This window comes from Ailuropoda melanoleuca, chromosome 10 (genome assembly GCF_002007445.2).
Source record: "Ailuropoda melanoleuca isolate Jingjing chromosome 10, ASM200744v2, whole genome shotgun sequence".
NCBI lineage: Eukaryota > Metazoa > Chordata > Mammalia > Carnivora > Ursidae > Ailuropoda > Ailuropoda melanoleuca.
This window is the reverse complement of record NC_048227.1, coordinates 22,596,427-22,621,027: the sequence shown is the minus strand read 5'-3', so window position 1 is coordinate 22,621,027 and position 24,601 is coordinate 22,596,427. Positions and strand designations below refer to the sequence as shown.

At 45.4% G+C, this 24,601-nt stretch overlaps 2 protein-coding genes across 3 annotated transcripts in view; one reads left to right on the top strand and one right to left on the bottom strand.

Moving 5' to 3' along the window:
- LOC100467946 (ankyrin repeat and SAM domain-containing protein 4B) overlaps window positions 1–7,657 on the top strand; it is a 73,468-nt gene extending 65,811 nt beyond the window's left edge. Inside the window, exon 6 of one of the 2 annotated variants that reach the window (XM_019808310.2) lies at window positions 5,970–7,657. The gene's annotated coding sequence lies outside the window, so the exon portion shown is untranslated. Of the gene's footprint in view, window positions 1–875; window positions 1,368–5,969 lie in introns of those variants that run through there. The other variant, XM_019808309.2, reaches the window with a different exon arrangement.
- CRYM (crystallin mu) lies at window positions 793–18,143 on the bottom strand. Its single transcript, XM_002927599.4, has 8 exons — window positions 17,845–18,143; window positions 17,194–17,347; window positions 14,765–14,827; window positions 9,914–10,015; window positions 7,666–7,849; window positions 4,159–4,280; window positions 3,392–3,476; window positions 793–929 (listed from the first exon to the last, which is right to left on the bottom strand). The coding sequence occupies exons 1-8, from the start codon at window positions 18,012–18,014 to the stop codon at window positions 865–867; spliced, it is 945 nt and encodes a 314-aa protein (XP_002927645.1). The 5' UTR covers window positions 18,015–18,143; the 3' UTR covers window positions 793–864.
- Window positions 18,144–24,601: the final 6,458 nt, after the last annotated feature.

Below are 24,601 nucleotides of genomic sequence, written 5' to 3'. Positions count from 1 at the left end.
GGGTGGGAGAGGAAGAAGCAGGCTCCTAGCAGAGGAGCCTGATGTGGGGCTCGATCCCAGAACGCTGGGATCATGCCCCGAGCTGAAGGCAGACACTTAACGACTGCGCCACCCAGGCGCCCCTGAACAAAGGAGTCTTGACCAATATAGAAGCTCCACTGTTCCTTGGGATTTAAATTATAAGAATCCAGAAACAAAAGTCTACATAATGTATGATTCCATTTATGTGAAATGTCCAGAAGAGGCAAGTCCATAAAGATAGAAAGTAGATCAGTGGTTGGCAGGGGCTGGGAAGAAGGGAGAAAGGGGAGTGACTGCTAATGAGTACCAGGGTTCTTTTTGGGGGTGATGAAATGTTCTGGAATTAGAGAGTGGTGATGGTTGCACCCTGTAAACATGAGAAAAACCATTGAATTGTGTACTTTAAACTGGCAAATTTTATGGTACATGGATTATATGCTATTTTAAAAAATAGAAATAAATTTAATTATAGTCATTGAAACTCCCCCAGGGAATGAATGGAAGCACATGCTTCTCCTCACTTTCTTTGCTATGAAGGATAGAAATGACCAAAGCAAGAACTGCAGAATTGGAAAACGTTTTAATTCAAGAAATTACAAAATGCAGTGACATACAGGGGAAAGGGAGTGTTAATAGAATCGGGTGTAACAGAAGAAATGGCCATCTAGTTTTGCTTTCCAACTACACACACAAATAGGGATCTCATTATTTAAGGTAAGACATGATAAGCTCAAAACTATAGCTCACTAGGCACTGGGCTCCCTCATGATCTAGAAATCACAAGACAGCTGATAACAACATCCCTTGAGCTGTAGCTTCTAACTCAATGAAAGTTCCTTCGTTCTATTTTCCAGATGACCAGGAATCATACACGAGTTTGGCTGCAACCATGTCTTCCACTGCCATTCCTGGAAAGGACAGAAATGTGGTTCACTTTTTGTCAGAACAACTTTTCCTGGAACAGCCCAGGCCCTGTGACTGGCAGTTTCCCAATACATTGTCCATGCTACTAATGCTCATTGGGATAACATGAACTGATAATCAGAGGCAAGCTTAGGCTTGGAAGGTCTGCGAAGGACAGGGTGAGGCAGGGAGAAGATGCTAAGTGAGCAATGCCCACCAAAGACATTTTAAGTGTCCTTCAAAGTTTAGTTCAGGGGTGTGTAAAGGGCCAGATGGTAAATATTTAGGCTTTGTAGGCCCTACGGCCTCTTGCAATTAACTCTGCCATTATCCTGCAAAAGCAGTCCTACACGATAGGTAAACAAATGAGCCTGGCCATGGTCTAATAAAATTTTCTTTATGGACACTGAAATTTGAATTTCATATAATTTTCGTCTGCATAAAATATTCTTCCATCCCCCCCCCATGTCATTTGACTGGAAACCATTCCTAGTTTGAAGGTAAGACAAAAACAGATGGTGGGCTTAGTATGGCCCACAGGCTATCATTTGTGGACCCTTGGTCTAGTCCAACCTCTGCATCCTTCAGCAACCCCACTTGTCTTATTGTTTTGGATACATAACTTAACCTCAAGTGGATATACATTCTTGAAGGGTAGGGGCTGATTTTTATTAATTTTTGTAGCCATCACTGCACCCAGGACAGAGTCTGATACATAATAGGTGTTTAATATGCATCTGCTAGATGAAAAGATGTGCCAATAAACCAATCCCCAAAGCAAGAAAACAAACAATGCTCAAAAAGGGTAGAGCAGACCTGTAGTATTGTCTCCTGAAGGGAGGCTGTCTCCTGACAATATTGTCTCCTGACTTCTTTTATTTTTTTTTAAAGATTTTATTTATTTATGTGACAGAGAGACAGCCAGCGAGAGAGGGAACACAAGCNTTCTTTTATTTTTTTTTAAAGATTTTATTTATTTATGTGACAGAGAGACAGCCAGTGAGAGAGGGAACACAAGCAGGGGGAGTGGGAGAGGAAGAAGCAGGCTCCCAGCGGAGGAGCCCGATGTGGGACTCGATCCCGGAAAGCCGGGATCACGCCCTGAGCCAAAGGCAGACGCTTAACGACTGTACTACCCAGGCGCCCCTGTCTCCTGACTTCTGATCTCCTCTGAGCTCTGAAACTTTCTGCCACACCTGGATCAGTATAATGTCTTTAAACCAGGCACTGGGTAAAGTTTATACTTCCTTTGCCTGTCTCTCTGTGCATGAGAGATTTTTTTAAATATTTAAAAGCTGGCAAGGCTTGGATACTGACTGATTGGCATGAATGCTAGGTGGCCAGAACACTCTTAATGTTCTGCCAAGCATTAAAGCTTTGGGTGCTTGGTCACAGGAAATAGGGAAGATCTTGAGAGAGGGGCAGAGGACATTCCTGAGGGGCTCAGGGCAGCAACTATTTATCAACCAGTTTGGGAGTGTTTCAGTATTTTAGGTGTATCAGCTGACTATCAGCTCTGTTACCATGTGTGTCCATTTCCTTAGATCTGGTGGGGTGGAATTGCTGGGCTGAGGGGCAAACCAGCCACTGGTTAGCCCATCCTTGGTTGGGCTTCTGCCTGCACAACCCTGTTGGTAACAGGGCTCCCCATGGAAGCCCTTCTCAAATCAGCAAGTAGGAGGGTAGGAAAAAAAGGGGTCTCAGTTTGTACTGACTGCGTGGGTCTCTTGCAGTGGGTCTCCCTGCCATTTCCCTTAAGCTCCCTGTCTTATAACAACTTTATCCCCCACCCCCACCTCTGAAGGATACCGTCTTCTGACTTTCATTTATTTTATTATCATTTTTTTGTTTTATTTAAATTCAAGTTAGTTAACATATAGTGTATTATTAACTTCAGTAGTAGAGTTTAGTGATTCATCAGTTGCAATATAACACCCAGTGCTCATTACATCACGTGCCCTCCTTAATGCCCATCACTCAGGTACCCTGTCCCCCAACCCCCACCCCTCCAACAACCCTCAGTTTGTTTCTTATGATTAAGAGTCTCTTATGGTTTGTTTCCCTCTCTGTTTTTAATCTCATTTGATTCTTCTGACTTTCATTTAGATCTAAGTCTAAATGATTTACTGCTGACACTTGCTTTGTGCAAATCATTTTACACACACACCACTGAATTCTCATAAACACTGAAGGTAACAGGCAGTGAGGAGACCACAGGTGAGACAGGTGAGGTCACTTGCCCAAGGATGCATGTCCAGGGAGTGGCAGAAAAGGGAAGCCAGTCCAGGACTGCCCAGTTCCAGAATTCATGGGCGTATCCACTATTCTAAGACATGTAAATAATTGACCCAAATGATGCATTTCATGATTCAGCTATGGAGTCCAGTGACTCATTCCTCTTTCCACTAATGGGCAAACCTGCCTTGTGCTCTGGTTGGATGTGTGCCCTGGGAGCTAGAGTCCTTACCCAAAGACTTGAACACCGTGGTCTTGTCACAGTGTGCTGGCTTCACTCCCTTCACCACTTCTCCCAGCTCAGCGAAGATCTCAGCCTGTGAAATGAACACACACTGACCCAGGCCATGGAGCCAATGCCCATTCTGGCTAGCTTCTGAGGCAGGGCAGGGAGGGCACCCACAACTGGGTAAGGGAGAAACTTGACAAAAAGACCATTTGTACACTGGCTTCCCCCCTCCTTTGTTTTTTTTTTTTTCCATAGCATCTGCCTTTGTGATATCATGAATGTAGAGATATGTTTGTGGCCAGGGGAATGTCTGGCCAAGACAGTCTGTCAGTGAGGAAATCAGCATGTTCTTCTCTGAACACTCATTTTGGCAGCCCTCTTCTTGCACCTATGCTCTGATCACAAAAGAATAAGGACAGAAAGTGGCCAACCCCAGTCCTATTTTTTGGCCACATTGGGGATGTTTCCAGGCACTTATCTCCCAATCTTACAACCTTATAGGACAGCTCAGTCGGACAGACAAATCCATCAAGCTGCTCTCTCCAGGCAAAGGAGATAGGAAAACACATGTCAATACCATAATGGCCACATTACTCCAGAAGGGGATTAGAAAGGGCTGAGAGATGTTTTAGGAGATCTCACCCCCTCCCACCCCCCAGTGAGGTGGGGGTGACCGAGGTCTGGAGGACCAAATGGAAGGGTAGGTTAATGAAACCCTGGGATCCTGGGGAGGCCAGGTGGACAGCAGCCCAGCAGGAGGAGGGGCTCACCCCTGACAACAGGACATCTCCAGACTCCTTCAGGGCAGCCTCCTGGGAGTCCACATAAAGCACAGCCTGTTTCATCAGCTCGTCGTCCAGCTCTCTCCAGTCGGGTCTGCTGGCTCCAATGGCTAAGAGACAGCAAAAGAGACCCTGAGCCCAGAAACAGTGGCAAAGGGACACTACACGTGCCAAAGAATGGAAGAGGGGTGGGGGGAAAGGAGGTGACCTAGGACACATGGGAACCTTCAGATTTGGGATGCCTCGTTTCCCAATGCCAACCCCTCCCAATCACAATCAGCAAGAATGAACACTCATCAGTAAGAATGCCTGCTTTTTTTTTTTTTTTTTGCATTTCATATCACGATCTTTCTAAAAGATTTTGAGGCAACTTAGCATTCATTTATTGGTTGCCTGCTAGCTGTGGGATGTTTCACACATATTATTTATAGTCCTCACAAGCACGCTTCGTGTCTGATTCTCACTTAAAAGATGCACACACAGAGGTTCATACACGGTTCTGTATCTGATAAGTGCACCTAAGGGCTCAGAGGGAGTCATGCCTTTCACACCTCTTCCATTTATCTGGGGCAGCGACTTCTTTACAAGAACCCTGAAACAGATGCTCTCCTTTGTCTTCTGCCAATCTGCTCTTGGATCATTCTCATTCCTCACCCCCAATCATTTCTCTCTTAGCTCATGACGAAAGAGCCCAGCACCGGGGTCATGGAGAAACCCCAATAAAGAGGAAACTGGCTCCCTCCTGGCCCCGAGATTTCGTATCCTTTGCAGAGAGCCCAGGAGCATAACGATGAATCCAAGGAATCATGCCTCCTGGCACATAAGACAATGCAGAGGCCACCACCAAATGCCTGCAGGGCTGGGCAGGTAATGAACAGGAGCAAAGCTGGCCAGAGGGACTACCCTGGAAATGGTGGAGACCTCAGTTCACAGAAGAAAGCAGGTCTTTGTAAAGAGGGCAATCATTCTTCAGCTCCAGCTAATTGTGGCCACGTGAGAACGCAGGGCTGCTGTTAGATAGGAGGAAGGGGAGACTTTTTTTTTTTTCTTTTTTAAAGAGAAGCAGGAAATCTATTTGCATGTGTTATTTATTGATTTTTAGAGCGCACTATGGTCCAAACAAAACACATCTGCTCGCTGGATCCAGCCCATGGCCAGCTAGTCTTTGGAAACCGCTATAAAGCCTTACGCCAACATAAGGCAGCATTTATGTGCCTTCTCACACTGCGTCCAGTTTTCTCTATGTGTTCCCTGCTGTTGTCCCTCACTCTAATTTTCAAAGCAAGTGGTGTAAAAATGTCCTTCTTGAAGGTCATTTGTGCGGGGAGTTCTATAGAACAAAAGCATGAACTAAATGAGGCTCGTAAATAAATCATAAGCTGGTGGGAAAAACCCTAGCTTCTCAAGCTACCTCTTCTCATTGCACTTGTGTCTCCCCCCGACCCTCCCCTGCCCCAGTTCTTCTGAGCAGGGCGAGTTCTCAAAGGGTTGTGTGAGGCCACTTGTGCAGATGGAGGTGGGCCAGGCAGCAAAGGGAGGGTCCTGACTTAGACTGGGCCCTGGCCTTGCTTCAGGGGAACTAGAGTGGGTGAGGTTCAGACCCTGGCTCAGGGAGGGGTAGTGGTGCGGGCGCAGGATGAGCGAAATGCAGGCGAGGGCGGAATTGGGCCTATCTCTTAGCCAAGCTGCAAACTAAGTAAAATCTGTTGTTGGTCTTTCCCTGTCAACCGCACTGGTAACATACTTTTCTGAAGTATATTTGATGCCTCTGTAAACACATAAACCAATTTTGTCTTCAGGCTAGGGAAATAGAAGAGATGCCTTGATTCACAATCAAGGCAGCCCTTCCTGGAGATTCACAGCATGAGCGAGATTCCCCGTTGTTGCCTTTGAAGATGGAACAGCCACATCACAAGGAATATGGGCAGCCTCTAGGAGCTGAGACTCGCCCCCCAGGAAACCAGCACTCTTGTCCTACAATGTAAAGAATCCTCCACAACCTCCTGAAGCCTGGAAGAGGGCTCTGAGCTCTAGATGAGACCGAAACTCGGACAACACCTTGATTTCTCCCTTGCGCAAGCAGAAGACCCTGCTAACCCCTGCCCAGACTCCTGAAACCACACGGAAACTGCAAGATAAAAAATACATGCTGCTTTAGGCTGGAAAAAAGGAAAATCAAGTCCGTCTTGCTGAAGATTCAGCTCTTGCCTGTTTCATCAAGAACTGGTTTCTGGTGATTTCTGATGACCTTCCAGAAATGGTGTTACTGTCCCTAAAGCCAGAACTGACCCATCTCTTGCCTACCTACCCCCTGGACAAACCTAATAACACGAGTCCCATACGGGCTGAGACCTTCAATTCACTTTGGCTCATTCCTCAGACAAGCCACACTTCTGTCTCCACAGAACTTAATCTTTAGCTGGAACCATCAGTTCATCTATGTGTTTACCTGTTGGTTATCTATTTCCCTTCCCCTGGAATGACCAGGAAAGCAATGACCTTGAGTGCTGGCTTATTTTGGCCTGCCCAACATCTAGAACAGTGCCTGGCACATAGTAGGAATTCAATACACGTTTGTGATTGGATGCGTCATCATGACACTTGGCTCCTGCCTGCTCATCCACCTGTGTGTACAGAATTCTTAGCTTTTGAGTTCACATCACATGCTTGTCACTAAAACATAGGGCACCAATAACATGTTTAAATCCCTAGTATTTGCCTGCTCACTCACCAGATTCCAGTCTTCTTGTTGGAAGATAATATAGAGCATAATTTAAGAGCTCTGAGGGTAGATCGCCCCAGTTCAAATCCCAGCTCTACCACTAAGAACCTCTGACTTTGGGCAAGTTAGTTAACCTCTCCATGCCTTGGTTTACCCATCCATAAAATGAGGGTCATGATAATAATAGCTCCTACTTCATAAGGCTGTTATAAGGACTGAATGATAGAATACAAATAAAGAATTTAGAACAGCACCTACAACAGTTAAGTATTTACTATAGATCAGTTCTTGCCATAACCTCCAGGGCCATTTGAGAATCTTCAGAAGCCCCAGGAACTCATGTTTGGAGTCCCACCCATCGGAGCCCCCCGTACTAAAGAGCCTCCACAAGTCACATGGAATGTCTTTTGTGCCGTAATTAAGAAACTTTTGGTGGGGTGGGGTAATTCTAAGTATTTGTTAAGAAAGAATGACTCATTTGGCTTTTGTGATTTAAATTTCATTACATTTAGGAACTTAGCTGTTACTGACCACTTGCCATTATGTTACATTTTATAGAACTTGAATTTATTATAAGTTTCAGGCTTGTGACTTTTGTTTCATATTTTTGAGTGAATATTGTTTTTCAGGGCTCACATGTTTCCAAGGACCTTAAAAAAATGACCGTGGTCATTTTGCATGATTAAAACATCTCTGCAGATGTAGCTGCTTGGTCCAACCTAGGGACAACTCTGGCCACCACCCACGCATGCTCATGGAGCCACTCTGCTTACCATTGATGTGAGCCCCTGGCTTCACCCATTCACCAAACAAAATGGGCTCTGTTGCCATGGTGACTGTGATGATCACATCTGCGCCTGTCACAGCCTCCTGGACCGACGAACACACCTGTACCTCTCCTTGAACTGTGTCCGCGAACTTCTCCGCATTTTCTTTGGTGCGGTTCCATATCCTCACCTTCATTGGGGGAGGGGGTAACAAGAGGGACATTGGTGCTGTGATTGTTTGTCTGTTTAAGTTTCATCAAGCCCAGGGGTACCAGGGGAAGTTGAACCACTCCAGGGTAAGGGCTGTGGTTATTTAAATCATCCGCTATGGAGAAAGAACATTTGGTCAAGGGCACAGCATTAATCGGGGCAGATACCTGACCAAATATTTGGAAATCACCTTTCTCTACTCCTTTCTCCTTGCAAGAAGTGGGGGCAGTTTTTCAGTTCCAGCCAGGGATACCCAGCCTCCGTAGCTTGATAGTTACTACCTAACTTAATAATTAGCAGAGCAAGTTCTAGAGCTAGGCAGGCTTGGAATCAATCCTCACTCCGTCACCCCTCCGTCACATGCTGCTCACTCCTGAAATGACTTAACCTCATGCAGCCTAAGTTTTCATGTCTACGAAACGCACATGATACCCAGGCACAGTCAGCATCAAACTCCCACTTTGTGATTGAGACTTGGTAAGGGAGTCATAGCAGATGCGGGATCCTATGGCAGTGCCGTGCATGGAATAACTTGATCTCTGAAGGGTATGTAGGGGGTTGAAGATCAGAAGGGTTTGAGAAGTGAATAGTGCAGGGGACGAGAAAGTCAAGAGTAGTAGCTACAGTTAAAATCCTGGCAGATGCTGGCGGGACCCGGGTCATTAGCCTCATGGAGGTGGGGACTGGCTAGCTTGCTTAGCCGACTTCTATGTGTGGAGTGGGGGTTGTCGACCCTCGATGGAAAATAAGGCCTAAAGAATCTCTCATGAGGAAACGTAAGAAATTCAGAAGTAAATATTATGTCTAAGTAAGTTCATCAACCAAGGTGAAAAAAAACAATACAGTACACCCTATCAAAGGAGAATGGTTACCCATAGCACCCTTCCTGATAAAAAATTCTGCAAATAGATACAAAAACTGGGTAATCTGAAAAGTGATGGTGTTAGAACATTTCATGAAAAGTCAGGATATACAACTGGGTTTATCTAACATGACGGAAACTACTTTATGAAAAACTAATGAGAGGAGTGGAAAGTGTTAACTGCTTATCTTTGCAAATGGATAAAAGGCATTTTTCTTTGTTCTTCCTTATAGTCTCTATTTGCCAAAGCAGAGGTATTATTTTTATCATTAAAAAGTCATATTTTAAGGGGCACCTGGGTGGCTCAGTCCGTTGAGTGGCTGACTCTTGATTTCAGCTCAGGGTTGTGGGATCCAGCCCTGCGTCAGGCTTGTACTCAGTGGGGAGTCTGCTTGAGGACTTTCCGTCTCCCTGTGCCCCTCTCCCCCACGTTCTCTCCCTCTCTAATAAGTAAATAAGTCCTTTTTAAAAATATCTTATTGGGTCTCCCGGGTGGCTCAGTGGGTTAAGCATCTGCCTTTGGCTCAGGTCCTGATCCCAGGGTTCTGGGATCAAGTCCCACATCAGGCTCCCTGCTCAGCCAGGGACCCTGCTTCTCCCTCTCCCTCTACCCTTCCCCCCTGCTTATGCGTTCCCCCCCAAATAAATAAAATCTTTAAAAAAATAAAAATTAAAAAAAGTCATATTTTAAATCTGCCCTACCCCTCTCACAGACGTACAAAAAACAAAAGTAGCATCAAACATTCCCATAGGCAGTGGGAGGCATGACTGGGGAAAGGTGGACCAACACCTGGGCTGTGGAAGCAGGTGCTGTGGTCTCTTGCCCTCTAGGCCTCGTTCCCAGTTTGTGCGTCCATACCCATGAATACCTAAAGACTCCCACATTCTCCTCAGAGAAGCACAGAGAAGGACCGAAAAGAAAACTGAATGTATGTGATGGATATAATATAATCCTTTAACCACGTGGACTTGCTGCATCCTCTGGCATACCCTAGGAATGGAGAAACTGGGGACAGGTGATTCAGGTCTCTTTGCCTCCAATGGGACTTCTGGGCAGTCATTAAAAGAGTGGTCTAGATCAGACTCCTGACCTAACTTATTTCAGAATAGCCCATGTTGTCGCAGTGAAGGAGCAGAGATAAAGGCCCTCCCCTCTTCTCCCCCAACCTTCCCTGGACTTACCTCCTTAAAGGAGAACTGCTCTGTGAAGACCTCATAGTGGCTGTAGGCCTGGACCCCAGCCCCAAGGATGCACAGCACTTCACTGCCGGGTGGCTTCAAAAACTATTGGAGAGAAATGAGGTGGCAAAGGTCAAGGGAGAAACACCAGCCAGGTAAAGAACAGATACGGTTTGAGTATCGGGTGCCTTCTGCCCTATTTTCGGCTCCCTTGCTATCTCTTGGGCAATGAAGGAGATGGCATTTTGTGTTTCTATGGAGTGTGGAGAGGAGGAATGAGCCTTCACTGAGCACCTTATATATGCCAGTGCTTTACCCTCATGATCTCATTTAGTCCAGCCAATGATCCTGTGAGCTAGGCACTCCTACTTTTATCCTCCTCTTCCAGATGAAGAAATCAGGGTCCAGAGAGGTTAAGTCACTTGCTCAGAGCCCTACCTCTATGAAATGGCACCGTGGGGCTCCAAACCACATCTTTCATTCTCCAAAGCCCACATTCTTTCTCCTGGGCTGCCCCATCTTGGGGACATGAGAAGCCACACCCACTTCTCAGAGCCCTGAGCTCCTTCCGAGAGCTACTGAGAATCCATGGACCCTTGTGACGCAAGGTTCTCAGCTCTGTTTTTTGAGCCCACTGTTGATCCTGCCTCAGCCTCCTCCTTCTTCTAGAGAGGAAAGTGGAGCTGGCATTTGTGGCACCTGCTGTGGATGTATGTGTGTCTGTGTTTGGGAGTGGGGTTTATGATCAACTCCTATCAAGTGTCACCTCTCCAGTGAAGTCATTCTGACCTCCCTGGGAGAAGTCACCACGTCACAGTACTTACGTGCTTACAGATTCATTTTCTTGTACTGGTCTGTAAGCCCATGAGGACAGAGAGAGTCTTATGTGCACAGATTTGGGACATACCTACTATTATGTAGAAAGAAATATTATTATTGTTACGGAGCCCTCAGCACTATTGACATTTGGGCTGGATAATTCTTTGTTGGCCGGGGTGGGTAGGTGGGCTGTCCTGTGCATCACAGGATGTTTAACAGGACCCCTGGCCTCTACCCACTAGAGGCAGCATTCCCTACCTCCCCTAGTTGTGACAACTAAAAATGTCTCCATTTGTCTGGACTGTTGTGACAACCAAAAATGTCTCCCACCCCTAAACGTCCTTGGGGCCGGAGGCAAAATCATTCTGCGTTGAGAACTACTGGCATAGAGGGTATCACTTGCCCCTCAAACCATCCATATTAAATAAGACCCTCTTTTGCCCTTCCTCTATTTCATTTAGTGAAATTTGAGTTAATTGGGCCTGCTCTTTCTTACAATGTTAATTATAGCATTTCTGGAATGTAATCTTAAAAGTGAAAGTCTCTTGAATTATTAATTAGCAAACGGAGTCTCAGAAATAGAAGCAGATGTTCATTTCTCATATAGCTGCAGAAGGAGAGATACCATTTTGTGCCACAAAATATCGTTCAAAGTATCTGACTTGAAAAGTTTTCAGAATTACAATATCCACAAGACTCGCAATCTTATGCTCTAAACTGACAAGGAGAATTAGGTGATTTTTCCTTAACAAAATCAATTTGTTTTTCTGTTCTCAATTAATATGAACCTATTCTTAGAAGAATGCGTGGGCTCCAGAAATTGTTGCAGTGTCCTGTAAAAGTAACCTTCAACTTCTGAAGTTAAATCTCTAATTCTGATTGGTTGTCTTGATAATTTGTTGCCTTGGTAATAATGTTACAATTGACATCCCTTTCCCTAAATAGTATAACATTTATAAGAGTTATTTAAAAAAATAACAGGACTAGTGGTACTTCATTCTTTTCCCAGTGCAGATAATTAAAAACAGGTATATGAACCTGCTAGGTTTCTTACGGTAGAGTTTGAAAGTGTGTGTTTCATCTGCATTTGCTAATGAACAGTACTGTGTCTGTCTGTCTAGCCCTGCTATCTCTCCAGCCCCCTCTCAGGCCATGCTCCCCTGCACTTCCTGTCCTTCAGCCACTCATCTTCTTTGCAGATTCCCAAGCACATGTGCTTCCATCAACCACAGGGCCTTTGCACAGGTTCTTTCTCCTTCATGGAATAGTTTCCTTTCTGTCCCTCATAAGTAATTCCTACCAACCTTCAGATTTCTGCTCTGATATCCTTCACACAGGAAAAGCCTTCCCAAATCCCACAGACCCCCTGTTATACACTCTCACAGCACATCATCTCTTGTATTCAATGCATTTGTCAGTGTTGCAGTTTCACATTTATTGGTATGATCTTTGGGTTAATATCTCTTTCCCCAAATGGGCTCTGTGTTCCATGATAGCAGGTACTGTTATCTGGTTTTGCTCACCATTCTATGCCCCAGGCTGAGCACTGGACCTGGCCCCTGGTGGGCACTCAAATATTTGTTGAATAAATGCATGCCTGAGATAAACCCTGATATATACTGTCACCTTGAGAAAGCATGTCAGAGTCCTCAACTCAGGTTATGTGCAACCCAAATGCAAAGAAGTTACAGTGACTTTCAGGCCTGAAAACTTCCTATACATCTCATCCTCCTCCCTGAAACCCTAAATGAAAGAGAAGCGGTGGAAAAGAAAACATTCTCTGTTCCAGGGCAAAAAGTATAATAGACCCTTTGTTCCTTATTGAAATAACCCATCTGCACCCCTGGGCATAAAGCTGTGACATTTCAGCCTAAGCTCTGAAGCATCAACTCAATGATTCTCAACTCTTGTGGGAGTGCAGATTTTTATCAATGCAAAAAAGCACAGTGTAACTGGATGCTATAAGAGTTTGGTTTCCACTGGGCGCCTGGGTGGCTCAGTTGTTAAGCGTCTGCCTTCGGCTCAGGTCATGATCCTGGAGTCCTGGGATTGAGCCCCTAGTTGGGCTCCCTGCTCAGTGGGGAGCCTGATTCCCCCCCCCGCCCCTCACCTCGCTCATGTTCTCTCTCTCTCTCAAATAAATATATTAAAAAATCTTTAAAAAAAAAACAAGTTTGGTTTCCAAACCTGGTTGATCATCAGAATTAACCAGAGACTACTGAAAAAAAAAACTAGTTTCTTGGGCCCCACCCTCAGTGATTTCAGATCAGTGGTTTGGGGATCTGCATTTTTAAAAATATTCCCCAGGTGATGCTGCTGCATAGCTTGGGATGAAAACCACAGACTTGGGTCAAGACCAGGCGGCCTTGGAAGACCCCACAGCTATGCGACTTCAGGAAGCCCTAGTCTCCATCAAGCAAATGAGGCCAATAGTACTTTCTTTGCCTTCCTCACAGAAACCCAAAGATATGTCAAGGCAATGGGTTGGAAATTATTATTATTTTAAAGATTTTATTTATTTGACAGAGAGAGACACAGCGAGAGAGGGAACACAAGCAGGGGGAATGGGAGAGGGAGAAACAGGCTTCCCACTGAGCAGGGAGCCCGATGCGGGGCTCAATCCCAGAACCCTGGGATCATGACCTGAGCCGAAGGCAGACGCTTAAAGACTGAGCCACCCAGGCACCCCTGGGGCGGAAATTATTTTGACAAGACCTTTACAAACAAACATAAGGCAGTATTGTACCAGTGAACATATATACCTCAAGGCGTCCCTTGATCATTTCAGTCTGAGTTGGGTCTGGACATAATTCAAAAAAACCAGTTTGCCCAGCTGTGTACTGTAGTCTGCCCCCTTCCTACACGATTACCAGATTAAGCCTCACATTCCTCCCTCCCCATCCTGTGTTTAGAAGATCTTAACATTCTCACGATCTGAACACCTGGTTCTCTGCTGTTCCCCACATCCCACACTTCCTTTATGCTCAGGCGCATTAAACCAGCGTCCGCAGACCTTGTACTTCTCCATTTCACATGAAGACACCCGGTTTTCCAATCCTCCTCTTTTTAACCCTACCCTCTAAAAATGCTGTTTTTCTTGTAGGATGCCCTGACACTGCTTGGGAACATCATCACCCCTTTCACTTGCTTTCCCTTCCGCCTGTAGAGTGTCCCCCTCCCCTCTTCACTCATTCGCTTCCTTCAGTCTTCACTCAAATGTCACCTTCTGGGTGGCTGAGGTCTTCCCTGGATAATTTAGAATGTCACCCTTCCCCAGTATTCGGGATTCTGCTTTATTTTCATCCAGCACACTATCTGTTTTCTGCTGGTAGTGGGTTTTTTTTTTTTTTAAAGCAAATCCTAGTATATTATTAAACTCAAAAGAGATTTTTGTTAGTTAATTATTTTCTTGGCAAATCAAACTTTTCATCTTGTTTATTGTCTAAACCTCCCATGTCTGTTTTGTACAATACCATATGCCTGATGTTTAGAACAGTGCCCGACACGTGGTAGGATCTCAGGCAGTATTAGCTGAATGAATACATGAGTCTGCTCAGCTCTCTTTAGCTCCCCCTCGGCTTTTTGGCTTTGGCCTATGGGGCAACCACACTGATTTGCCAGGAACAGTGTGGTACGGGGGCCAGAAAGCAGTCATTGGAGTCATAGAAGTCAAATTTTAAATTCTTGCTTTGCTGCTTAGTAGCTGTGTGATCTTGAGCAGCTCCTAACCTCTCTGAGCCTTATTCCCTAAAACTGGCAAATGGAGATAATCATATCTTCTTTGCAGGGTTGATGTGAAGGTCAGGAATAGTGTACGTGGGGTATCCAGAATCTGGCAGTGCTCATTAAATGGTAGCTAATAATTTCGTGAATCACTGTGCTCACCTGACATCCCGTATTTGGCAACTGGAATTCCAGCTGTGTCCAAAGGAATACCGAAATAAGTTCCTCACATATCCCTTAGGCTTTCTAGCTGGAGACACCCAACCCTACTCTCCAGCAAACCTTACCAGTACAGCCCGGCACTCGTCTTACCTTGGTGGCGATGGCAGAAACTGCAGCCGTTCTTTTTGCAGTTATGACACTTCCATCCATGACCTTGGAGGAAAGGAGACACAGTGAGCAAGGTGGACTCCTAACCACTACTTAAGCAGAAAAAAGCAGCTCAAAAAGAGTAGCCCTAGGAAGCACCATACTATCCTACAAAGAGCACGGCTTGCTATCAGATTTGGATCTAATTCTTCCCTCTTAACAGGAAATGCAACTTTGAAGAAATATCTTCATCTTTAAGGACCGTTTTCCTCACCTGTAAAAACAAAGATAATGCCAACCATTCAGAGGATTTTTGTGAGGATTAAAAGCAGTCACAGAAATGTAAACATCTCGCAATGAGCCCTCAAGAATTGCCCATTTTCTTCTCTTGCCCCGGGTCTCTCAAAACACCAAATGAAGGAGGAATTTGAGGAATTAGAGTAATCTGTTATCTGTGCAAGGGCCATGAAATTCTATCTCAGTGGCTCTCCACTCCTGCCACACATGTGGGGAGCTTTCTGAAGATACAGATGCCCAGACACATTAACTAATCTGTATCTCTAAGGGAGGGACCCAGACATCCTTGTTTTCAAAAGCTCCCCAGGTGATTCTGAATTACATCTGGCTAAAAATAACCACCATCCTTTGCACTATTCTCCTGTTTTTAAGTTAGTCATCTTAGTTGGAATTTACCAGGTAGCACCAGTATTCTCATGTTACAGACAGGGAAGTGAACCACTTACTACTGAGTGGATTTGAGAAGGATCTAGGTCTTGTCATTTCGTTTAAAAGCCTGAGATGGTCCCACTCAGCTGGGGAACCACCATTGGTAGGTAGTATGAATGTTATCTCCTTTGAATGAGTGTAGGTTGGGAAGAGCGAGATAGTCTTTCCAGAGGAGTAAGGTATAACCAGGTTCTCGGGGGAGCCTGCAATTCAGGGGAGGAAGATTTAAAGATCCAGAGGAGGCNTCCAGAGGAGGTTTGGGTGGAATGAAGGAGATTGTCCCTGATAACAACTCAACTGCCTGGTCTTAGAGCCACCTTGCAGGGTAGAGGGCACAGANGAGCCTGCAATTCAGGGGAGGAAGATTTAAAGATCCAGAGGAGGCTTGGGTGGAATGAAGGAGATTGTCCCTGATAACAACTCAACTGCCTGGTCTTAGAGCCACCTTGCAGGGTAGAGCTCTGAGCCCACGAGTAAAGAGTACAAGTTCCATAGTCAGACAGGTCTAGCAATGATTCCCTGGGCCTTTCACAAACCAGCTGTGACCTCAAGCAAAGTGGCTTTACTACTCTGAGCCTCAGGGACCTCAACAGAAGTTGGGAGGGGGGTGTGAATTAAAAACTCCCATAGAGGAATGTTGTCATAATTGAGATTAATCTCTCTTCCTCGGCACATGGTAAGTATTCTGTAAGTGGCAGTTAGAAAGGCAGTAGACACAGTCTCCAGAGAGCATAGACCATGGACTTACACTGAGTAGGTCTGAAGTCCAGCCATGCCACTTATTAGTTATGTAAACCTGGGTTACATGGGTGTCATCACTCTATGACTCAGTTTCTTTCTTTCTTTTTCTTTCTTTCTTTCTTTCTTTCTTTCTTTCTTTCTTTCTTTCTTTCCTTCTTTCTTTCTTTTTTTAAGATTTTATTTATTTATTGGACAGAGAGAGACACAGCAAGAGAGGGAACACCAGCAGGGGGAGAGGGAGAGGAAGAAGCAGGCTTCCTGCTGAGCAGGGAGCCCCATGTGGGGCTCGATCCCAGACCCTGGGATCATGACCTGAGCAGAAGGCAGATGCTTAACGACTGAGCCCCCCAGGCACCCATATAACTCAGTTTCCTCATCTATAAAATGCGGGTAAATACTACTATTTACCCCACAGAGTGGTTCTAAGTATTAAGACAGTTCATACATGTAAAGCATTCAGAACCATGCCTGACACATAACAAAGTGCTCAATAAGTAGGCTACTGCTATATTTTGATACTATCATTAAATGTTAAAACAGGTTACTGTGTATCTCTCAATAAAAAATCCCAGGGATCACAGGACACTCCTTTTCTTCCACGTTATAGAGATTCACTAAATAAATGTTTCCTTGGCTACTGAGTTTGATCAGACTGTATATTGGAGTAACCAGTACAGGATAAGAGCATATACAGGAATGATGAGATTATTACTTCCACTCTGTCACACGCTTGAAGCAGCAGTGGGCTCTGGTATTGGGTTATACATCTCCAGGCAGTCCTAGAAACAGATACATGGTCACAGATAACCTTCACCGTTGCTGGTATCCAGAGACATCCTCATCACTCAGACAGGGGCATGTGTGGTCACAAGCAAAACTCCATCCAGCTCTCTCAGAGAACTAACTTCTGAGGCTAACTCTGGGCCCAGGGGCCCCACTTCACCCCAGGGCAGGGAGTTGCTCACCGCCAGAAGGGAGCCATTGCTGGGCTCAAAGAGCAGCACAGTGGCCTGGTGGGAGGGGACCGTGGAGGCGGTGCTGTGGCCCTCGTAGAAGGTGACCAACTTGGTGGTCAGGGCGTCTTCTGCAGCACTGTAGGCGGGCATGACCCCCAGGAAACTACAAGGAGAGAGGGAGCAGCTTCAACCCCTTCCTACCAATACTGGGGTGTCCTATCAAGTCCCCACATACCTTCCTTTCTCTTTCCTCTGTCACTGCCCAGTCCTCCCTTCCCCCTATTCCCCCACCCTTCCTTTAGGCAGTATGCAGAGTATGTTCAAGAGTCTGGCTGTGGATGAGAAAAACCATCCTACTTCTGCCACTAATTACCTATGTAACCTTGGGTAAGTCACTTAACCTCTCTGAGTCTCAATTGTCCCCATCAGTAAAATGACTGCATCAATACCTTCCTATACGGAGAATGTGTTGAATCAAACAAGATAAATCCCTGTAAAGCATCTGCTCTACACAGTGCCTATAGCAAATATTAGATGGCAGCTGTTACCAGCAATAATTAGGCAAGCCCTCTCTTCCTTTCTCCCGCTGCTTCCCTTCGCATGCCTCCCCTTCCACCTTTCCAGTTTCTCCAGCCCCTAGCCCCGGCCTTCCTCACTCACCCCCTGTGCTTGGCCACCGGCACCACGGTGCGCACGGGCTGCATGACCCCTCCGTCGGGGCCGCTGGAGAAGTTGGCCAGAGCCGCCTCCAGAGGCGGGATGAGGAGGCTGGAGCTGTGGAGGTGCCCCTGCACCTCCGCTGCGCTCAAGAACGCTGGAGCCCGGCTCATCTCGCCACCGACCTTCTAATTTCAGCTAGGGCACAGCGTTCCGTGTTCCCCGGGCTGCGCCCTATATGAGCGCGCGGCGCTGCGGTGCCGCCTACTGGTCACCGCCTAACTTCGGGGGCGGAGCAACGCTGGCCTCCGCCAACCGCACCTCTCCACCACCCCCCCACCTCCGGCCTCGGTTGGCGGAGCTGGGTCCCCTCCAGCTGCGGGCTCCCCAGGATCGCAGTTGAGATGGTGGGTTGGGAGTTAGTATTCTTGGGTCCACTTTCACAATTCCTATGATTAGCTGTAGTCGCGATCCTTGCAAAGGGTTTAGGCGCGCCCCTTCACTCCCCCGCCCCATCAGTCGTCCTCTCTGGGAAAGAGGAGGCAGGGGAGATGGACCGCAAATGGTGGCGGTGCTCCCTTTTTTCTTAAATTATTACCCCCTGCTAGGAGATCTTAGATGAAAGGAGATAGTTATTTAAGAAATCATTTCTTTTCAGTTCTGCCCCTATCTGGGGTCCCTTATCCCAACCTCCCTCCTACTCCCACCTCCAGATCCCAGATTAGTGATTGCTTTAAGTGCACAATTTTCTTTTAGGCTAACTCAACTGACCTTCACCTTTTAAAAAAGGGGAAGTTCCCAGGACAAGATGTAATGTCCTCAATCACAGGAAGAGCCAATATGCCTAAGAATGCATAAGACGACTCAGGTCTTTTCTTCAAGGAGCTTATTCTAGAGAGGAGGAAACAAGACAGTGTGGAAGGTAACCAACAACGCAGGGTAGTAAATTCTAGCTATCAAATCAGTGATAGGAAGAATAAATGTGTTTGATAATTCAAAGAAAAGAGATCATTTTGACGTTGATTGCTTAAAGGTTTTATGAAGGCTGGGGAATAAATCAAGCCCCAAAATAAAGTTAATGGTAACAGCAACAACAATGATAACGGGGACAGGTTATTGATCTTTATTATGCACCCAGTACTGCACCATGCATTTCATGTGCATCATCTCGTTGAATTACACAACAGCCTCTCTGGTAGGTAGGTGTTTTTAGCTGTGCTGTCCACTTGAGGCTCTGAGAGGTGAAGGGCTTTGTCCAAGGTCACCCAGCATATCAGCAGAGGAGTTGGGACCTGCCTTTGTAGTCAGTCTCCAGAACTCGACTCCCAATGGTTAATGCTACATTGGCAGAAAGAGAGGAAGAGGGCACTTCAGGCCAGGTGAAGCCCATGGGTGGAAGGAATGTTGTCTAGTCCTTGGGAACAGTGTCTTGCTAGACAGAGTTGGGTTGGAACAGGGGTGTGTTTGTGTTGGGGTGGGAGCTGATGTCTGGGAGCAACAGAAGATAAAACTGGGAATGCTTCTAGGAATCAGGAGGCTAAGAAGTGGGACTCTTTGAAAAGAAATAACATGCTTCAAAAAATTAACTGTTTAAAAAGATGATTCTTGGGGCGCCTGGGTGGCACAGCGGTTAAGCGTCTGCCTTCGGCTCAGGGCGTGATCCCGGCGTTATGGGATCGAGCCCCACATCAGGGTCTTCCGCTATGAGCCTGCTTCTTCCTCTCCCACTCCCCCTGCTTGTGTTCCCTCTCTCGCTGGCTGTCTCTATCTCTGTCGAATAAATAAATAAAATCTTTAAAAAATATATAAAAATAAAAATAAAAAGATGATTCTTGCACCAATGTATAGAATGAAACAAATGAGCAAAAGTGTAGTCTGGGAGACAGATCAGGAGATTGGAGTGCTTGTGTTGTCACTCCCCTAATATTTGGGTTGGGAACTGTGTAGGGCATTTTTTAGGAAATGGTCACATTGCAATAAAAGACAGTGGGTGGGGAAGTATAAAAATATTTACCAATGAAATAAATTGTATGTCATGTATTTAGCACAGGCCTTGGGATTCCAGAAACATTTATGGGCCATTATTTGTGTTGTTATTATCATGTCATATTTATTGGGTTTAAAAAATATAGAGGTATAGGGGTGCCTGGGTGGGTCAGTCTGTTAAGAGTCTGACTTGGGCTCAGGTCATGATCTCTGGGTCCTGGGAGGGAGCCCTGCATTGGGCTCCCTGCTCAATGAGGAGCCTGCTTCTCTCCCTCCTCTGGCTGCTCCCCCTGCTTGTGCTTTCTCTCACTCTCTCTCAAGTAAATAAATAAAATCTTTAAAAAATATAGAGAGGTATAAAGAAAATAGGGAGTTTGGTCTGTTATTCTTGAGGGGAAAAGAAGCAAAACCAAATACTAACAAAAGAGATGTGAAATAGAGCCAGATGTGTATTTGCTTCCATTGTTAATTAAATTACTGAGCTTTGGTTAAGCAGAAAGCTCCTATATTTGTTTCTAGAAAATCCTGTAGGAGTAAGACTAGTCTGCAAATCATCTCAAATCATCTTCCTTACAAAGCTTTGGGTATCATCAGCCAGGTCCTCAGTAAAGTAGCACCGGGAAAATTGGTCATAATTGAATTAATTCTGTTGGGGCCAGATACACGGAGTGGTTACTGGTCCTGAGGCTCCAGAATCTTATCTTATCTTATCTTATCTTATCTTATCTTATCTTATCTTATCATCTTATCTTATCTTATCTTATCTTATCTTATCATCTTTTTCTTTTCTTTCTTTCTTTCTTTCTTTCTTTCCTTTTCTTTCTTTCTTTCTTTCTTTCTCGACCTTATTTATTTATTTGAGAGAGTGAGAAAGAAAGAGAGAGCATAGAAGCAGGGGCAGAGGGAGAGAGAAGCAGACTCCCTGCTGAGCGCAGAGCCCGCCATGGGGCTCCATCCCAGGACTCCAGGATCATGACCTGAGCCAAAGGCAGATGCTTAACCAACTGAGCCACCCAGGCGCCCCAACTTTCTGTGATATTTATAGGTGTAAAAGAATTTCACTTAAGTCCTATTAGAGCTATACTCCTCTTGTGTTTAAATTCTACTTGGTTGTGTGTCTTAATAAAGTAATTTAAATAACTATTTGCATCCCTTGTTTCATGAATTAAGCAATATTTGGCTATTTGTAACCCTTGAAAGTTTGGAGCTGGAAGAACCTTTGAAAAATATTTCCTGAGCCAAAGGCAGACGCTTAACCGACTGAGCCACCCAGGCGCCCCTCCAGAACCTTTTCAAAGTGAAAGTTCTGCAATAGCTCTGGCTGGGGTCAGGAATTGTACAACCTGGCAGGTAGAAGGGAATTTTTAGGTGACCACATATACCAGAAGTCCAACTGCCAGGTCCTGCGGAGGCTCTAATACCTCATGACATCTCTTTTATCATTTACTTAATATATCTAATTATAAAATCTTCTTTAGCTTTAGTAGAAGCAAAATTAGCATATGATTGGAGATTAATGTGCTGTTTTAATCATTTTTAATTTGCATAAAAATGCATAACTGGGGCGCCTGGGTGGCACAGCGGTTAAGCATCTGCCTTCGGCTCAGGGCGTGATCCTGGCGTTCTGGGATTGAGCCCCACATCAGGCTCTTCCGCTATGAGCCTGCTTCTTCCTCTCCCACTCTCCCTGCTTGTGTTCCCTCTCTCGCTGGCTGTCTCTATCTCTCTGTCGAATAAATAAATAAAATCTTTTAAAAAATGCATAACTGTTTAAAAGACAGGGTCTGGGAATTACCTAAAATCATCTTCCTTACATGGCTTTGCATAACGTCACCCAGGTCCTTAGTAAAATTTTAGTTGCCAAACATGAATTTCTGGTTTGAGCTTAGAAGCCTGTGACCACCCTTGAAAGAAGTCCTCATAAAAAGGTAGGGCAGCCTTCTTCCTCCTACACAGACTGGTGGTAGCAGCAGTGGTTTTAGGGAGGCTGGTTGGTTCTGAATTCCAGGTGACCCGCCCAAGTCTGATGTCCAACTATAGAACATGATCTAGAGTCTAGATTAGAAGTTGGTTTTGCAGTATGGACTGAAAGTAGACCATCCAATTGTACCACAAATACCTCCCTGCTCCAAGTGTTCCAGAAGGAGAGGGGGTCACTGACGTCGTGGTGTCATATTACTTGGCTGAGGCTGTGGGGGACATAGCATGCTTTTGGGTGACATAGAAATGAACACCCTTTTATGCCTCCTTTAGAAAGAGCTTTCATCTGGAATGGTTGTTAAGAGTTTTATATACATTTTGGGATTTATGAAAGTGATTATGATCGACCCTTGAAAAATATGGGGGTCAGGGGCACCAGCACACACCCTCAAAAATCCACACATATCTTTTGGCTCCCAAAAATTTAACTACTGTTGACCAGAAGCCTTACTGATAACATAAGCATAATGTAAACATACCAATGAACACATAATTTGTGTTTGGTATTATATATTGTATTCTTAAAACAAGCTAGAGAAAATGTTATTAAGAAAATCATAAGAAAGAGAAAATACATTTACAATACTGTACTGTATTTATAAAAAAAATCTGAAGTGGACCTCTGTACTTCAAACCTGTATTGGTCAAGCGTCAACCATATAATGTGTTCCTAGTTTAACTCACTGACGTGATGCGTTGTAACAGATGTCCTAATATTCCAATTTGTTTCTAAAGTTTTTATTGGCATTCTAATGCCTTTTTTGATGAAATTCCCGCCAAATCACTCCCAGGTAGAGGGTTAGGAGCTTCTTGATAGTGATTGCCAAGAAAGGGCTCTGAGGTCAGCTAGTGTGGATTTGGATCCCGGTTTTACCACTTGTGCCTTCTGGATGTACAAGAGACTTCACCACCTTCACCCTGTTTCTTTAACTGTAAAATCAGATAACAACAATATTAGAACCAACCTCCCAGAACTGTGATGAGGCATAAATGAAATCATTTTGTTGTGTTTAGCAGGTTGGTCTATTATTAGCAAATATTATATTAGTGTTATTAGGTGTTATTGAGGTTTTTTACTTTATTATTATTAAAATGATGAAAGTACTTTTAGTAATAATGACTTATTAGAAAGAATATTTAAAAATGTATTAGTAATGTAGGGGCCGGTAAACAGGTCACAGGTGTAACTCTCCCCTCTTGTCCTCTCCTGAGACTTTGTCCTGGGACAAGGCAAGCCTGCTTCTAGAATTATGGATGTTCCCTGCTATCCCCTCCAACCGCCTGTCCCCCGAACCCTGCTCCTTGTACTTCTCTAGCTTTTCTGCCACTACCATACTGAAGGTGACAGCAGACCTGAGCTGTCACAGGATTGAGGAGAGCACAGTGGCTAAGGTACTCACTTCCAGTGCCAAATTTAAAGGACATATTCAGAACTCAAAATACACAGTACTGAAGATTTTTTAAAACTGTTTTAAATAATGCAATATTGAAAAAAATTAAAACACCAAAAAAAAATCCACGATGAAGAAAATATAAAAATTATAAGTAAAAACAGGGTCAGGATTACTCATTTTTCCCTTTTGCTTTAGCCTCCCATGTAGCACCTCATGACACTTGTATATTTAATTTTTATTTGGAAATTAAAAATTAAAATATTTATCTTGATTACTGAGTTGGCGCCCCCTTAAACCTTGGCAGCCAAGGCGAGCATCTCACTCCCCTCCTAGTCTCTATAGTTGGAGAGTTGTGGAACTGTGGGGTGGGCCAGGAAGAGGAAGCAGTGAAACAGTTGGGAAATCGGGAAGTTGGGGGGGCCATCTGGGCGTTGGGTGGGTGGTAAGAAGGGACAGGCCTTGGACGGGGCTGTGGTGGGGGGGCTCTTGGGCACGTGGGCGCATGCGCGGCGTTGGAGCCCCGGCTGCGCGCTCTGGGTCCTCCCGCCCACGGGGTAGCGCGCCTTTGAGAGGTCGCAAGGCCCCGAGGCGGACAACCGGCTGCAGCTGCGGGGCGGTTGGGGAGGGCGTTGGGAGGTGGTGTCGTGCGAGGAGCAAGCCCTCGCACCTGAGCAGCGCAGGTGTGGCGTTTTTGAAGCCTGTGTGGTGAGTGTTGGGCTTCTCCGCCCGGGCGACTTCCCAGCCCTGGCTCGTCCTCCCCAAGTTCTCGGGCTGAGGCAGACGGTGCTCCCCGGACTTCACCATAGGCCAACCCTGCTGTCCGCCTTCGCGCCCCCAAATCCATGTGCCTCCACACTCCCCCAAAACAAATACACGAAAACACACTGGAGACTTAGGGTTGAATTTTAACTGTTTGAATTAAAAAAAAATTTTTTTTTTAAATGTTGGTTGTAGCTTAGTGGTTAGAAAAAGTTTTGGGGAGCAACCAGGTGGCTGAGTCGGTTGAGCGGCTTAGTCTTAGTTTCTGCTCGGGTTGCGGTCTAGGGCTTGTGAGAAGGAGCCCCACTGGGGCTTCACCCACAGCGGGGAGAATCCCCTCAGCTTGGGATTCTCTCCTTCCTTGCCCCTCCCCCCGCTTGTGTGCTCTCTCTCTCTAAAATAAATCAATCTCTTTTTAAAACGATTTATTTATTTATTTTAGAGAGAGAGCGAGCGCACGGTGGAGAGGGGCAGAGGGAGAGGGAGAAACTCAAGCCGACTTCCTGCTGAGCTTGAGCCCGAGTGGGGGGCCTCCATCCATCTCAGGACTCTGAGTTCAAGACCTGAGGGGGAAACCAAAAGTCCAAAGCTTAAAGGACTGCGCCACCCAGGGGTCCCATAAATAAATAAATCTTAAGAAA

Bases quoted from the DNA above. Each gene is read 5' to 3' on its own strand.
- CRYM (XM_002927599.4), bottom strand. From the start codon at position 18,014: ATGAGCCGGGCTCCAGCGTTCTTGAGCGCAGCGGAGGTGCAGGGGCAC. The intron at 10,016-14,764 runs GTAAGACGAGTG...TCTCTCCAATAG, and splicing joins TTTCTGCCATCGCCACCAAG to TTTTTGAAGCCACCCGGCAG. The intron at 7,850-9,913 runs GTAAGTCCAGGG...CCCCCAATGAAG, and splicing joins AGCAGTTCTCCTTTAAGGAG to GTGAGGATATGGAACCGCAC.